This window comes from Spermophilus citellus (genome assembly GCF_964194105.1).
Source record: "Spermophilus citellus genome assembly, chromosome: 19".
In the NCBI taxonomy this organism is placed as follows: domain Eukaryota; kingdom Metazoa; phylum Chordata; class Mammalia; order Rodentia; family Sciuridae; genus Spermophilus; species Spermophilus citellus.
The window spans coordinates 15,597,334-15,614,268 of NC_138201.1; the positions used below are offsets into that span (position 1 = coordinate 15,597,334).

Below are 16,935 nucleotides of genomic sequence, written 5' to 3' on the forward strand. Positions count from 1 at the left end.
GACTCCCATGTGGGAAATGTCTCGGGAAAACTCACTGCTCCGAGGTTTGTTTCTGGGAACCAGCAAGGCTGCACCCTTCCCTGGATAGCTCTCGCGTTTGCCTGTCACTGTTCCTTTGTCGACTCCAGTGTGGGCACAAGTGGGAGGATTGTGGCTGCACTCCAGTTCCACCATACAAGTATGGAGGAATGCAGTGGGCGCTCGTTGTCCATGGGAAGTGCTGGCTGGCAGAGGTGCAGGGCAGACTGGGGCACTGAGGAAGGTGTCCCCACTTATGGAAACCCCAGGGCTGCTGCTTGGTGTGGTAAAGGGGTAGGGTTAAGTCTGCAGCGTGAGGTCCCTGCCAACTGGTTGCTAGGGGCCCAGCTGCCCCTGCTCCCTCTGGATTGCTTGGCCACGCAGCTACCCGTCGAGGGCCCACCCAGGTGGACAGCTGAATTCACACAGGTCTTGAGGCTCCCTGGGGTGGTGCAGCATGAGCAGACTTGTGTCTCTCCCAGTGTCCCTTGCCTTTGCCGCCTCTGCTGTGTGTGTGTTTTAGGAGAGGGCCTTCTCTTGGACTTGGAGCAGCCGAGTCATCTCAGATTTAGAGCTCTGCTCTGCTCTCTGCTGTGCCTTGGAAAGGTGTGTGCCTCACAGGCCCCAGAGGTTATGATGGCCAGAGGTCAAGTGTGAGTGGACTCCTGAGCTTTGTTGAAAAGGGTCCTCACCCTTAGCTGCAGTTTATTGAAAGCTTACATCGTACAAGCAGTTCCTTACTGTGGATTCCTCTAGGTGTTTCTTGAAGGCACATCTGAAACCTGTAAGCTGAAGGGGATGGATTTACTATTTCCTTTGTGCAATGTGTACCGTGCCCCTGCAACACAGTAGCTGGCCTGGGAAGCAGGCCTCGGTGTCCATCTCCTCGGTGTTTTTATGCCTCAAAGTTGCCAGTGTGGGGAAATTGGGGGGCCTTAGTTGCTTGTTGGAAATATTTAGGGGGCTGCCAAGTCTATCAGAATGCTTTACTATCACCCAGGTGAACAGCAGCATAGCCACGTCCTTCAAGGACAACCCCTGTAAGTCAGCACTGCCTGCTTGTGAGGCGGACTGTGTGATGTCTCTGAACTCAGTCCCCTGCCGCGGAAGAGCACAGGATGCTGTCTGCCTGCTTTCTCCCAGGACTTGGGACTGTTGTGTACGCGGGTCACACGGTGAAACCTTATCTCTGTGGGGCTGGTGGCGGTTTGGCCTTGTGTTAGGTTCTGTTGGTGGGTGGCTGGCTTGATGGCTCTTATTTGCTGCCAGGGTGCTTCTGTGCCACCCTTACTTCGCCATTTCTTTCTGGAATAAAGTGGCGGATCCTCTCTCCAAGTCCCGTTTGTCCACGTCTGTCCAGAGTTCTCTGAGTGATGCAGAGATTAGCCGGCTTTGTGACCTGGGCATCTGATGTTGGGAGACATTCCAAGTCCGTGCGTGCCTCGCTGTAAAATTAAACCGGATGTGAGAACAGGTTGTGACTTCCTAGCAGTGCAGAGGACATAGTTGACGTTCCCCACTTGAAGGAGAGCAGTGGAGGAGGGAAACTCCAGGACGGGGGTGTGATGAGGTGGTCTCTCCAGTGCTTTTGGTGGAAAGCTGGAGGAACTTCTCTTTCAGTGTTGGCAGGCAGTTGGATGAAGGTGTTGCTGGTGGGCTTTGTTGTTTGGGTGCTGGGATCGGCCCAGGGCCTGGCATCTGCCAGGCCAGTGCTGTGCCTGGAGCTGCACCCCAACCCCTGTTGCTGGTGCTCCTGGACATAGCTCGTGGCTAGGAGGGAAGGCTACTCGTGCAGAGGAAGGCTCCCCAGCAGTGCTCCAGGGAGGCCGGGCCCGCGCTCCAGCCGCACCTCACACATCGTCCATAATGTGTTTCCAGCATGTTCTGAGACTTTGAATCTGTTCCTTCCCGGTCAGACATGTTCGGCTATCTGCTCAGTGCTGGTCTGCCTGGGGCTCTCCTGGTGTGCCCATCTTCCTTTATGGGGTGGGTTTGGGGTTGATGCTGATCATTTACTGTTGGCACTATGGTTTTTTTCGCATCATTTATTTTTTATTTTTTCCACAATATCTTTATTTTTATGTGGTGCTGAGGATCGAACCCAGTGCCTCACACATGCGAGGCGGGCACTCTACCACTGATCTAAAACCCCAGTCCCTTGCATCATTTATTTGTATTAAATAAGGACGAATGGCCAAGGGGTTGTGCAGCGATGGAACAGCAGCCCCACTGGTCCCTGTCAGTGCTCCTCAGTGTGGTTTAATGAGGGTGTGGGTTCAGGAAGGTTGCCTAGTGCGGGCGCCTCACCTCTGTTGGTGCATGGTCATGGGAGAGTGAGCGCACACCTCTCAGTGTGTGGTAAGTTGAATATGTGCCCTGTTGTACTGATCACAAAACAAGAAACATTTTTTTTTTTCATACTGGGGTTTGAACCCAGGGGTGCTTAACCTCAGCTCCACTTTCCCAGCTCTTTTTATTTTTTATTTTCAGACAGGGTCTCGCTGAGTTGCTGAGACCGGCTTTGTACTTGCCATCCTCCTGCATCATCCTCCCCAGTTGCTGAGATTACAGGCATGTGCTACCACACCTGACAAGAAATTTTTTCACATGGATTTTTTTTTTCTTGAGCACATAGTCTTGCTCACCCTAGGGGTACTTACACCCCACTTCAGAGACCCTTAAGTTGATGGTATCATTAAATAATACACGAAGAGCTGGGCATGGTGGTGCACACCTGTAATCTCAGTGACTCTGGATTCTGGGGAAGGAGTATCTGAAGTTTGAGGCTAGCCTCAGTAACTTAGAAATTGTCTCAGAATTTTAAAAAAGGGCTGGAGGTGAGGCTCAGTGGTAGAGCACCCCTGGGTTCAGTTCTCAGTACCAAAAAAAAAAAAAAAAAAAAAAATCCCATGAGGTGTATTTAAGAAAACGAACATAGGAACAGGATAGGAACAGGGTTAGAGTGATACCAGCAGCAGGACCAGGAAGCAACGCTGACTGGGAATTGGAGGAGTTAGATGGGAGGAACTTGCACCTGAGAGGCTGCTGTAGGTGCCTTGTGGCCTTGGGAAGATCACTGTGTTCTCCAAACTTTCAGCCTAACCAAAGAGGCTGGCTGTGAAGGTGAACTGAGATCACGCTGATCTGCGCAGACATGAGAGTGGTGCCTGGCGCAGGGCAGGGCAAGTCAGTGGTGGCTACTGGGGTCACTGAGTGCCTCCTCTGTGCCTGAGCCTTTGCCAGGTACCCTGTGGTGTTCAGTATGTAGGTCTGGATCTTGGGGCTGGTCCTTCTGTTCTGGCCGAGTCCAAAGCCCCCAGCTTTGCACCACCTGGGGCCTCCTGGCCCTGCCGAGAGGCCCGAGTCTGGGTGCGGCTGAGTGAGCTGGAATGTGGGGGAGGCAGAGGCAAGGTCTTGCCTTTGCAGGGGAACATCAGGTGACCAGCAGTCCTCCCAAGGCCGGGTCCCTACCCAGGTCCCCACCTCCACCCTCATCCAAGCCTGGTCACTGTGTGGTTTTTCACCAGGTCAGTTGATTTCCTGGGCTACTTGGACCGTACTGGGGCCACATCAGGGAGGGCTATGGGCAAGATCCGGGGCTGTCTGGCTTAGTGCGTCAGTGCTCAGATGCCCTCGGGGTGGGGGAGGCCCTTCCCTCCACTTCTGCTTCTTCCTGCCCTCTTGCCACCTTGCTGACTCCCTAGTCCCTTCAACTGCTTATGACAAATCATGTTTGTTACTGAGGCTGAGACTGATGCTTTTGGGAGCAAGGACAGTGACGGAAGCCACTGGTTGTCACTGGGTCAGGCACCTAGGTACTTGTCCTGGAGATGGGAGGGTGTATGTGTGTGTTTCTGCCTAGGGGACAGAAACAGGACTGGGGCAGGAGAGATGGGGGAAGGTGGAAACAGAACATCTTTTTTGGTGTGTGCTGGCCTTGTTGCGGGCTTACTGGCCAGGTGTGTGTCCATCATGGCAGCTGCTGTCCTGTGTGCAGGCCGCCTGGCGCTGTGCTGGGCTGAGGTGCGGGGACAGGATCCGCGTGCCTCTAGGCTGTGTTGTGTCAGCACTTGGATGGGCTGGGAGGTGCTGGAGGTGCTGGAGCCCCAGATTCCTGGGCCTTCACAGATACGAGGGATGAGGACGCACGGACCACATGGTTCCTCAGTAGGGGTGGCAGTTGGATTGCAGAGTGAGGGCCTTCCCTGTCTGCCAGTGGCCATGGCATTGGCTCTGGAGTGGCTGGGGTGTTCCTGGAGCAGGACATGGCCCCTAAGCCCTCTGTCATAGTTTTGCAGGGTGTGCATGTCACCCCCCACTTGGTCTCTGCAGAGTGCCCTGGGGCTCATTCGTCTGCATTGGGAGTTTGGAAGGGTCTTGTCTCCCTCCCTCATGTGGCCCATTTATTGTCGCCAGCACTGGGAAATCGGCCTTAGATGCTCATGAATGTGAACGTGACCGACGGTGAGGTTCCTCCTGGGGAGAGTAGGGTCTTGAGTGGAAGAGGTGGGATCGAAGGGTTGGGGCTCATCTCTGCTGTGAGCTGGACTTGGGGCAGTGTTTGGTGGTAGCTACCTGGTGCCAGTGACATAAGCCAAGTGATGGCCAGCCATGCCCAGACCTTGGTCCAAGCATGGGGAGGAAGGAGGGGAGGTCAGTCCAGCCCTGTCTGGCAGGCCTGAGAGGCGTTGTTAAGCACCTCCTTGATATCTAACTTCAGGTATATTCTGGAATTTTCTCATGGTCCTGTTTTAATCGCCCTGTGACTGATCTGGAATGGGAGTCGACTCGCGCTGTCTCCTAAGGCTTGTGTGTTCATACAGACATTGCTGGTTGCTGATCAGCTCCAGTGCAGCTTTGAAGCCTTAAGGAGGCGCTCGTGTGGAGGCGCGAGGCCCTGTTCCCCTCTTCCCCCTGCTCCTCCTCTTCTAGGACCCCGTCACACACTCCTCCAGTTGACGTGCTTGAACGGGGCAGGTTTAATTTGGGTTTCTGGGCGTTGGTGTGTTCTTTTCTCTTCCCATTGACCGTGGACTAAGATTTTTTTTCTAATAAGATATGAAATTTTCTTTCTTTTTTTTGTGTGTGAAATAAATCTTCCTTTTGAACATTTGGCATAAGTGAAGTGTGAGGTTTTATTCACTTAAACCTAGTACAGGAGGACTGGGGGTCGTTGCAGAAGCAATCTGAATGCCAGATGGGGAGGAAAGCTAAGAGCAGGCCCATCTTGGAGGTGGTCACTGGTCAGCCAGGGCCTCTGAAAAGCAAGAGGTTGGGTCACAACTCCAGGCTACCCTCCTGCTGGCCTTCCACAGTGTGATGGGGGAGGTGACATGTGGTGACAGGGATGGGGGGGGGAGCATTTGTCCTTGGAGTTGGGAGGTGGTGTTGGAGTGTGGAATGTGATGCTGGGCAAGTCTCCTGTTGGGGTTCTGGTCTCTGCAGTAGGGTGAGCACCCCCTGCCTACATCATGTTGGGGTGCATGTTTGTGAGGAAGGAGTGTGGCAGATTGTCATGTGCACCTCCAGAGGCTGGTGCTCTGCCCCCTCAGGGACAAGCTGGGGTCTTTTATCAGATACTTGGGGATTCAGAATGAATCCAGAATCCTTTGCGTATCTGGCTGTGGAGCCTCTTCTGAAGGCAGCTGAGGCCCCAATTCCCATGTGATGTGCAGTTTCATGGGCAAGATGCTGTCACACCAGGTGGTTGTATGCACTCATGATGGGCTCTGGAGCCACTGTAAGAAGTCTAGGCTCCCCTGGGCCCTAGAGCTGGCTAAGGTGCCAGTGCTTGGAACATGGTGTTCTTTGACAAAGGCTTTGAGCTCACCCTGCTCCGTGTGGCTCTTCAGGACCAGCCTGGCTGCTTCCTGCAGGGATTTGGGGAAGCTGTTGGAGGGGCAGAGTTGGGGAAGGAGGTGTCTTGTGTCACCCAGCAGGCGGGCTCTGGCCGGCTCAGCTCCCATTGAGGATTTCATGGCAAAGGGATTAACCTGACCCAGGAAAAGACTCACCTTTGGTCTCTTCCCAAAGGATGTCCTGAAGAAACTTCCTCAGGGCCCGGCTGTGCTGCTGGTACTGAGCCCCAAACAGCTTGATTGCCATGTCAAAGGGAGCATTGAACTGGGGATAGAGCAGGGACGTCAGGATCTCACCCGCCCCTCTTCCCAGCATGTCCCCTCACTGGAGGAGGCTGGGTTCTCCTGGCTGCTATCTTTAGGACGTTCACCAGCCTCTCATGTATCCTGGCCCTAGCCTCAAGGGGGTCTCCTAGAATGCGTTCCCACCCCCTTATAATTTGGGCAAGATTGAATCACTGGTGGTGGTCACGTTTCAGGCCTGTGGGGAGGTTTGGTGGGCAGGGTGTTCCCAGCGTGCAGGCCACTAGCCTGGCTGAGGTTCTGGCCCCACCTTTCTCTTTGCTTCGTTGTGCTTCCTCTTGCTCCTCTCCCAGCTGCTCCTCCCCCAGGCCCAGGAAATGAAACTGGCTGCTGACTTTTTCCCAGAAAGATGCACCAGGCCAGATCTTTTCTTCTTAGGGGGAGACTGTCCTCCTTCCCTGTTTCCAAGCCATCTTCTGGGATGGTTTACTGGGGCTCACACCCTCTGGGGTAGATGGGAATGAGCTACTTTTGTGGCTATATCGTAGATCTCTCTGGAGAGCAGTCACGGTACTTTTCTCTTTGCTGGTGGTCACCTTGGTGCCTGGCTGTGGTGGTCACCCAGTGTCTGAATGGGTGGGTGATGGAATCTTAGTGCTGGAAGGGAGCCCGGGCTAGTCCTCACAGCAGGAGCCCAGAGAGGCTGAACAGCCTGCCCGAGGACACAGAGGCAGATGAGGGCAAGGACTAGAGCCAGACCTAAGACCCACCCAGGCTTGAGTCCACACCAGGTGGGCTCAGGTTCCCGTGTGGAAAGAGGCTCTGGGAGTGGCCACGGGGAATGGCTGCCCCTTCCCTCTGCAGATTTGGTCTCACTGCAAAGCTGAGTGGGGTGCAGGGCTGGATTCTTTAGGGACTGGGGTCTTCAGGTCCCTCCTGTCCCTCCTGCTGATAGACCAATTTTTTTCTACCCCTGTGACCACTATGTATGGTCAGGTCACCTTGCAGTACTCTTGGGAATCGAGGGGTGCTGATGGTGGGATGCCAGGCTACTGTGACATCGGGATGGTGTAGTAGGGGCAGGTGTGAGGTGGACTGGCTGCATGAGACATGCGATAGCCCCTCAGTGTTGGTCCTGGTTGTCTGTCCAGTGAAGGCGGGGCTTGGTCGCAGAGGTCTGAAACCCGATTCCAGGAGGAAGGGCAGTGCCCAGAGGGAGGCCCAGTCAGGCACACCCAGGGCCACCCAAGGCCACCCAGGGCCAGCAGCTGCTCTGGGTTGCCCCAGCCCCCTCTGGGCATTCCTGGCTTGGGCTCTAGTTGAGGTAGGTCTTTCTTCCAAGGCCATGTTCATGTCATTCTGGACCCTGTCCCCATCTGCAGTAAGGCAGAGAGCTCCGCTGACTGGGTGGCTGTCCCCCAGCTGGGGCTGGCTGAGCCATAGGAATGGTTCCTGGGCTTGGCTGAAGGATTCACGCCATTCCCTTAGGAGCCTCTGGGGCTGAGAATACGCCTGGGTCCTAGTGAGGAGCAGAGAGGGGTTTGGAGAGCTTGAGGTTGTCATTGGCCCTTGACCAGAGAGAAGGGTAGGAACAGGTAAAGGAGGCTGAGGGGAGGACTCGCGTCTTTGTTTCTCAGGTCGCAGAGGCCTCTCCTAGGCCATCATGCTCCCTGTGTGGTTGCCAGATGCAGGAGGAAGACAGGAGGGCAGGGCTGCACCCAGTCCTGACCTCGGGCTCCATCTCTGCCACGTTGGCCCTGGCACCTTGGGCAAGTGAGTTCACCTCTCTGAGCTTCTGCTTCCTGTCTGCATAGTGTGGATTTAGTGTCACCTTGCTTACCCCACAGGTTGTGGTAGAGATTAAATGGCATGGAATGAGGGAGACCATGGCTGGGGTGCAGCTTCGGGGGTAGACCCCTGGCCTGGCATGTGTGGGGTCCTGGGATGGATCACAGCATCACAAAAAAATAGAAGTAGAACAGTTGTTGGAGGAGATCACAGCTCCAGGCACAGCTGTACGGTAACTGCCATCAGGAAGTACCCCAGAAGAATCCCAGGGTAGCTCCAGAGGGGTGTCCCCCTGGGCACGGACCCCAGCCTGGGGTGGTTGCACCAACTGGCCCTGTAAAATCCCCTTCTCCCTCCTCGCCTGGAACTGTCTCGGGTCTTCCTTCCCTGTGCAAGATATGTGAGAGTAAAGACCAGCCCGCCCTGCTCCGTCCTTTCTGCAGGTGAGGTCAGTGCCAGAGCCTGAGCTGGCAGCCAGCTCCCCTGACCAGGGTTCTGTCTGGAGCACTCCCGCCCACAGCTCTTACTCCTGGTGCCTTGGCTCTGTGCTCACCAGCTGCCTCTGCAGCCTGCAGACCTCCAGCACCTTCTCTCTGCGGTTGGGGCGGGGAGGGCTCCTCACGTTCCCATGCTCTTGTAGCAGGTACTTGGCGACAATATTCTCTGACCAAAAACCTTGTAGAGCCCAGTGCAAAGCTCAGCTATCTCGGTGCTGATTTATAGTTATAATTTATAATCCTTGAGCCCCTGTTCTTAGCTACCTGTTCCTATCCTGGCCCCTTCCCCTGCTTCAGAGCCACAGATGCATAAAATGCAGAAGCACCAACCCGGATCTCCAGCTCGTCCTCTGCGCCATCCGCCTGGTCTGTGTCCTCTTGGTGGAGCCAGCCATCGATAGCTCTGGGCTGCAGTTTGGCTGGTGGCTTCTTGGACTCCTTTCTTTGCTGGAGAGGAGAGAGTTCTGTTTGGGTCCTGAGCCCCCTGGCCGCCCCCCCCTTGCCCCCCGCCCCCGTGTCCTTCTAGAAACGGAATCAGGCCAGTCCTAGAGTCCTCCTTTGTGCTCTGGGAGAGGCACAGGCCTGGAGAGGTGGAGCAGCTGCCCCAGGTGACGTGACTGTTGCTAAGTGGGGCAAGACCTTCCTCCCCCATCAGAACGTGGGGCTTTGTAGCCGAGGGGCTCACCTGGGCTTTCTGATGTTCGGGGCTCAGGAAGCTGGAGCCTGCCATGGCCACGTCCACCCAGAGCACACTGAGGAGCAGCAGGCCGCAGATGGTCCCCGCAGAGAACATGGCTTCAGGTAGCCCTGAGGGAGAGAGGGTTTCCAGGTTGCCTGTCTCATCCCCTTGATGTGCCTTAGAATTGTTTGGGAAGGAGCCCAGCGGACAGGTGAGGGGAGTCAAGGACCTGAGTGGTGACTGTGAAGTAGGGAGGGTCTCCCTCTTTAAGGTTGGGGAGAAACAAAGGTTCTGTGAATCTTGGTGTGGCAAACACTTGGGGTGTCCACCCCAGTGCTGGTCATCCCAGTCCCTGATGATGAAGCTGAACCAGCAAGATCTCCAGGGGACAGCCTGGGATTGAGGCAGCTTTTAAATCGAGCGCTGTCCCTGAGCTGTCACATTGACCTTGGTTGTCCTTCTCCCCTTTGTGAAAATGGGTCTGCTGAGCCCAGAGAGGTTAAGCAGATGGCCAGCGGGCACACAGTAAGGCAGACCTGTAAGCACACACAGACATAAAGAGGAATGAGCCCTACCTGGGATTCCTGGTAAGGTGGTGCCCAGGGGCCCTCTGGTCCTTATATAGCAAACCTGGTGTTTGTTTTAATCCAGCGACCTCATCTCAGAGGCAGCTGGCTCCTGTGTGGGCTGATGGACATTCCTGGGGAACTAAAAATGTTCATCTCCTCTGGGTAGAATCAACAGTGGAGGTCACCCGCCCTGTAGATTGCTGGGTTGGCCCAGGTGGGACTGCTCCAGCTGCCTGGCCCTGGGGGAGGGGAGGGGAGGTAAGGTGAGGCAGGGGCCCGGCTCTGCTACCCTTGACCCGTGACTAGGGATGAGGCGCTTGCTGCTCCCTTAAGAGCAGGTGTAGGGTGGCTTCGTCTGTGGCCACACTTGGTGTTTTCCTGGTAGTACCAGCGGCTCTGGGCTTGGCCTTGGTCTTGGCAGTTGCTTTTGTTTCCTTGGAGGCGCTGGGGACGGACCACCTAGAGCTCCATCAGCCACACTCCATCCCCTAACAGCTCGCCTTCCCCTGAGGCTGTGGTCCTGAGGGCGAGGGGAGGGAGACTGAGTGGACCTGGGGAAGTCCCCAGCCCAGCACTGGTGCCTTCCTTGCGAGCTGTTTGGCCCCAGGCAGATCCTGGGAAAGCCACACAGGCTGCGCAGCCCTTCTGAACCAGGCCCACAGGACTTGCAAGCAGGTGCCAAGGCCATTGCACCATCAGCCCAGGAGTTCCTCACTCCCCGTGCTTCCTGTAGATGCTGACAGCTGCTCCCCAGGGTCCAGTGAGTCACCTGTGCAGAAGCCTCACTGTTGAGAGGAGCGACTCACTTCATTCTGGGGCTTGGCGACGGTGGGAGGCTGCAGGAAGGCGAAGTGGTGGCCTGGGGCGGCCTGGGATGCTGAGTGCTGTGCGGGAAGGTGCAGGTGCCGAATGGGCTGTGCAGCAGCAGGGCTTAGTGATCAAAGGGCTGGACGTGGTTTGAGGTCCTGTTGGGGTGGCCTGGAAAACTGCTAGTCTGAGAAGTTTCAGCTCTGTCTGTGGGAGGGCGGCCACAGAGCCTTTGACCTGGGAGAGCCCAAACCATAGCATGGATGATAGAGTTGAGAAGACTTGAAAGCCCCCGGAGCCTGAGCCCTTTATTTTACGGGGAGAAAACCTAGAAAGCAACAGGGCTGCACTTTGTCCAAAGCCGTGCAGATCTGGGACAAAGCCAGGACTCCTTCCTCGTGATGTGGTGCTTTCCGATAGCCATCTGCTTCCATGGTGACCATGGTGTTCAGGAAGATGGTCTGTTCCGAGTAGGACTGGGGCAGGCCGTTCAGTCAGGAGGACAAGGACAGCGGAACAGACAGTTGCCAGGATCCACCCTAACTTAAGAGGTGGCCTTCTGTGGGGATTGGGCCCTTGTAGAGACTGGGGCAGGAGGTGCAGGCTGGGCTGCATCCGTAGGGAGAATGTGGGGGCTAAGAAACTCCTAGAGAGAAACTTTGTCATCTACCAGTGGTCGCCGACATCACCACGTCCCAACAGCACCTGTGCTTTCACAGCCTTGTTATCACCTGAGCCCAGGAGGGGCCAAAGGTGGAGATGGAGAGAACTCTGGAGGCCTTGGAGGCCTGTGGGTTTTTCCAGAGCCATTCCCGCCCCAAACACTCCAGAACAGACAGTGCCTGACCATGGCGACCCAGGCACCTACAGGGGACAGGAGCCGGCTCACTGTGTTGATCTTAGATAAGGCCACCCCCAAGCAAACACCCCCTGCTGCTCTCTTATCTTTGGGGCACTAAGAGGTGGCAGGGGTTGAAGATCCAGGTGCATACCACAGGGTCCCCGAGGAGGATGGGGAGGAGGGAAGAACAGGGATTAGTGAGAACATGGGAGGCGCCCAGGAAGTACTTCACGCCCCCCCCCCCCCCACCAATTGTAGAAGTGGGGTACAAGCCTGACTGGAGAATGCAGATCTGACTCAAAGGAATGGGGAAGACCGTGTGACTGGGGGTCCAACATGTGGCTGTTTTCTTGCTCTTTAAGTTTGGATAATAACCAAGACCCATTGGGCAGCTTTCTGAGGGTGGGGACCTGACCCGACTCAACTGGACCTGGCTTTTTCCTGGAACTTAGTAGGGGTTTAGTGTTTGCTGATGTCCTTCCTGTGGCCGCTTCCTGGAGCCTGTCCTTAGCGATTGCTGTGTGTGGCTGCCTCTGAGAACAGGTTACCTGTGCTCACTCCTCACTGTAGTTTCTTCTTTTCTGATAATTACTTGGTTGTAGGAAGCAACCAGTTTGGCCAATCGGCCTGAGGCTGATTTGGGGGTTATAAAAGAGATGATTATTTGAGTTAGGTTTTTTTGGTGGGCACCTGCGACTTCTAGAACAGCATTTTCCAATAGAGATGTAATGCTATTCTCGAATGAGTTTTATGTGTAATTTAAATTTTTCTAAGAGCCACATTTCAAAATTGAAAAAAGAAACAAGTGAAATGAATTTTAATAACTATTTTACTTAACCACTACATCTAAAATATTATCACTTAAAGGTATAATCAATGTAACAAAATCATTTATTTTTTGGTACTGGGAATTGAACTCGGAGCACTTAACCACTGAGCTGCATCTCCAGCCCTTTTTAAAATTTTTTATTTTGAGACAGGGTGTCACTTAAATTGCTTAGGGCTTCACTGAATTGCTGAGGCTGGCCTTGAACTTGGCATCCTCCTGTCTTAGCCTCCTGAATCACTGGGTTTACAGGCGTGTGCCACTGTCTGGCTCAGTGTAACAAATTTATTAATGAGATAGCTTGACTTTTTAAAATTAGTCTTTGAAGCCCAGAGGGCATTTTATTCTAGTGGCAGATTTCATGTTGTCAGTGGCTGCACGTAGCTCCTGGCTACCAGGCTGGACAGTGCTTGTCCTCGTGTCCAAGCCAAGCCTCCCACTGGGCTTCCCTGTTCAGGCTGTCTTGGGATCGTAGCCCCAACAACTTGCTTCTTTCCTGTCTTTAGACTCTTTCTTGACAAAAATGTGTGCCCTTAGCCTTAAGAAATGACAGGTCCCCAATCTTGGAGAAGTCTAATTGACCCCAATCCCGTCTTCCCCTCACATCACCACCCCAAGCATCCATTCCTTTCCCTATGTCCACTTCCTTACTGGGGACTGACCCCTCACCCTGTCACCTGATTCCCCTCATCACTGTTCTCACAGAGGTACTGGTGATCCACACTGGGGCCTGCAGACCTGAGTTGGGACTCACTGGGCTCAGTGGGGAGCTTCTAAGAAAGCAGATTGGTAAGATCTCCTCCTCAGATTTGGATCCAGGAGGTCTCTGGAGCAGGCCCCAGAATCAATTTTAACAAGTATTCCAGGTAATTCTCTTCTGAGTATAAAATAATACTTGCTTTCTAGCAGAAGATTTGAAGGTGTGTATGTGTGTGTGTGCATGCTCTTTCTGGAAAATTTCAGACCTATAAGAGTAGAGCACAATATGAGGAGTCTCCAGGGCTCCACATCCATGTTTTCTCTGTCTCCAGTATGGCTGTTGCTTTCTCAGGACCCCACTTCTATCCCTGTCTTGTGTACTGGGCCCCCGCACGGACTCAAAGGAAGCAAGGATAACCCGGTTTTGGCCCTGGCTGATAAGGAATGGTGCCACCAACTCCAGACTCTACCGGGATCAGGGACAAAAAGGACCAATTAAAATTATTTTTTAAATAATGGATGGAACCCAGGCCCTTGCACCTGCAAAGCTTGTGCTCTCTGGCTGAGCCACACTTCAGCCTCAGAAGTGTTTTTAAAGCAAATCCAAGCATGGTGTCAGCTCATCCTTGGAAATAGCAGCGTTGACAGGTTACACGATGCATGTGGGTGGCTTGAGTCAGGATCCAAAGTCCAGTTTTTGTTGAGACACTTCCCCTCCTCCACCCTTCCATCCCAAATCATTTATTTTTAAAAAAGCCGTTTGTCCTGTACCACGTCCCACACTTTGAACTTTGTTGGTTGCTTTGTCATGGCATTGATTAACTTCTATCCCACCCCCAGTGCTTTCTGGAAACTGGCAGCTACACCTGTTCCTGGACACTTGGACTCGCCCCTTTTGGTGTGAAAACGTCTTCCTGGTGCTATGAATCTACCGCTGCGCCACACTGCAAGGCTGTTAACATTGGCTGGTTCTATTTTTCTTAAGGATAATTCACGGGCATCACCAGATCCATGCTTGCTGAGGTTCCCCATTATTACCCTTCCACCTAAGGGTCTTACTACCCTTGTCCACATCCGTGATTAGGGGTTACAGATGGCCTAGTGCCCTTCCGTGTTTATTAGCACTTTTTCCTTCAGCAGTTACTTTATTACCTGGATATACAGGAAAGGCAAGACAATGGCTTCATCATTTTTCTACTTAGGAAGTGCTGGAAAGCCAACCTTTGAAAATTACTGTCATTTTCCCATTACAAAGTCATGGGTTTTTATGTATGTTCTGTTTCAGTTAATTACAGTCATTGGTCTTTTTGATGCTTCCCCATTTGACTAGTGGATTCCTGGGTGTTTTGGGCAGTGACACCACAGTCTTTTCTTTTTTCCTTTAGTACTGGGAATTGAACCCAGAGTGCCCAACCACTGAACCACATCTCCAACCTTTTTATTTTTTGAGACAGGTTCCCCCTAAGTTGCTGAGGCTGGTTTTGAACTCAATCCTCCTGCCTCAGCCTTTTGAGTTGCTGGGATTATGGGTCTGCGCCACCATGCCTGGCTTCCACAGTCTTTAAAAGCTTTCTTGCTTTCTGTCCCAGTAAGACATCTTGGGCCCATTTTGTGCATTTTCATGTCTCAGACGAAAAATCAACACCCCCCCCCCCCAAATACCTTTTCTTCCTTTTAAAGAAGACTTGGTTCCTATCAGTGGCAAATAGTTTTTAGAGACCACAATCTAGGTGTCACGTTGATACCAGAGAGGTAAAGAGTGGCATGAGTTCATGTCTGCGGTTCTACTTTCTATAGTTTGAATCAGCTCAACTTTGATCTGAAAATACTACATGGAAAATTCCAGAAATAATTTCATATGTATCTTCTATAATTTTGTTTCTATTTTGAGCTGGGGTCTCATTGTCGTGAGGCTGGTCTTTCAAACTTGGGCTCAGGTGACCCACCTGCCTCCCTTGTAGCTGTAACTATAGTTGGATGCACCCAGCTCGAACATTTTAAATAACTTCTGAACATTTTAAATAACTTCTATTGCATATGTTATAACTGTTTTAGTTTTCATTATTGTTGTTAATCTCTTATGTGCCCAGATTCTACTTGAACTTCATTAGAGCTCTGTTTGTAGAGAGCTTAGTCCTGGTGGTGTCTTCAGTCATCCACTGGGATCTTGGAACATGTGCATAAGGGGACTACTGCAGTTCCAGAGAACCTCAAAAACCAGGTTTTTGGCCTTTCTTTTTCCATTCTGAGACATTGATTTCTGATTACCTTCACAAAATAACCTCTCTTGCTTTCTTTTACTATAGCAACATTAAGCATGAAACTATTTAATGCAGGCACTAGGGGTATAGAGTCAAAACATCTTTATCTTCTGGTTCCTGAGCTTGATATAAAACTTATATTTCATTCAAGGTTTTTTTCTAGTTTTTAGGAAATTTTCCTTCATGATTTTGTTATAATGCATTTACATGGTTCCAGAAATCAACCTTTAACAAGGGGCATTTGGAGAGTACGTCTCTTGCCTGTCCCTTCTACTCTTCCTTTTCCTCTGTAACTATCTTGTTGTGACTTTATTCTTTGAAAGTGTGTTGCTTCAATTTCCAAATGTCCAAGGATTTTCCATGTATGTTGTTGATTTCTATTTCTAGTTTCCTTTCATTCTTGTCAGAGTATGTCCTATATGATTTTTGTAGCTTGGGGTTTGTTTCAAGGTCCAGAAATTGTGTAAGTATCCAGGTGCAAGGAACGAAGGCATTGTGGGTGGGTGCTGTGTTGAGGCAGCTGGGTCAGGCTCTGAGCTATGGCTTTGTGGATTCTAACCTCGCAGATGCTTGCTGGAAGAGAGGAGTATGGAGATTGCCCACCAAAATGGTAGATTACCCACCAAAATGGTAGATTATTTCTCGTATTTCAGAGCTGTTATGTGTGTCCACATACAGGATTGCATCTCTATCCCCCTTATATTTGTTGTTGTAAAGTCTCTTTTGTCTTTTGATTAATATCTGTACATTACATACATTTTTTTTCTAGTACCAGGCACTGAACACAGGTGCTTTACCACTGAGCTACATCCCCAGCCTTTTAAAAAAATTTTTACTGTGGGGCTGGGATTGTGGCTCAGCGGTAGAGGGCCTGCCTAGCTCGAGCTGGACCCGGGTTCGATCCTCAGGACCACATAAAAATAAAGGCATTGTGTTGTGTGCATCTACACCTAAAAATCAATAAATATTTAAGAAAAAGTTTCCCTGATATGGGGCCTCGTGGAGGCTGGTCTCACAGGTGAGTGCCACACTGTGCCTGGCTGTTATTTTTCAGTGCTCTACTATTGAGCCATGTCCTCAGCCTTAAGGGGGCCTTTGAGATTTTTTTTTCTTTTGTGATGGGGTCAGACTGGCCTTCAAAGTAACTGTAGATGGGCACCACCCCACCCACCCAAGTCTCCCATTGAGTCACACTTTGTGCAGTAATTTTGTATTGGATACTGAACACTTAAAATCTGGATTTTTTTTTTTTTTCTACAGAATGTTGGGCTTTTCCCAAACATTGGAATTACTTGTGTTTGGTCCATTCACGGTGTGTTACTGGGGCATGAGGCTGCCTTCTCCTAGGGCTGTATCATGAAGTCGTTCCGCTGTCAGGAGGTGAGCAAGGGCCAGAGATTGGCCTGTTGCTTTCTGGCCACTAGTTACCATTACAAGCATGAAGTGTCCTGCCACGCTGCCTTGACTCGGCGGTGTGAGCTATGGAGCACACGGCTTGCTGCAGCTGACTTAACCAGGAGCAGCAGCCATGGTAGGAAGACGAAACCATTCTCCATTTGTTGAGGGCATCTGGCACTAGATCTAGGAAGCCTGTCTAGGAAGCTAGCAGAGCTTGTTAGGAAAGGTAGACCTGGACATGAGGCTAACCTGAATCAGGGACACCCCTGTACTGAGGAGTGTGCATGCCAAGGGGTCAGACAAATGGGACCACATCAGACTTGAACACTTCCACCTAGCAAAGAACACTGGCAGGAGAAATTATCTTCATATTGGGTAAGGGGTTAATATTTAGAATACTCTAAATAAAGGTAGGTGTTAGGGTGTTTCTGTTCTCTGAAGGCCTCTACTG

General features: G+C 52.0%; 1 protein-coding gene across 2 annotated transcripts; it reads right to left on the reverse strand.

Annotated features, from left to right (window-relative positions):
- Positions 1 to 1,499: 1,499 nt before the first annotated feature.
- On the reverse strand, positions 1,500 to 16,385 carry GHRL (ghrelin and obestatin prepropeptide). 2 transcript variants are annotated; one of them, XM_081276068.1, is made up of 4 exons: positions 9,090 to 16,385; positions 8,735 to 8,851; positions 6,033 to 6,141; positions 1,500 to 5,275 (listed from the first exon to the last, which is right to left on the reverse strand). In XM_081276068.1, the coding sequence occupies exons 1-4, from the start codon at positions 9,195 to 9,197 to the stop codon at positions 5,256 to 5,258; spliced, it is 354 nt and encodes a 117-aa protein (XP_081132194.1). In that variant the 5' UTR covers positions 9,198 to 16,385; the 3' UTR covers positions 1,500 to 5,255. The 2 variants fall into 2 exon arrangements, with proteins under 2 accessions (XP_081132194.1, XP_081132193.1); XM_081276067.1 differs by having other exon boundaries at positions 1,500 to 6,141.
- Between the last annotated feature and the right edge of the window lie 550 nt (positions 16,386 to 16,935).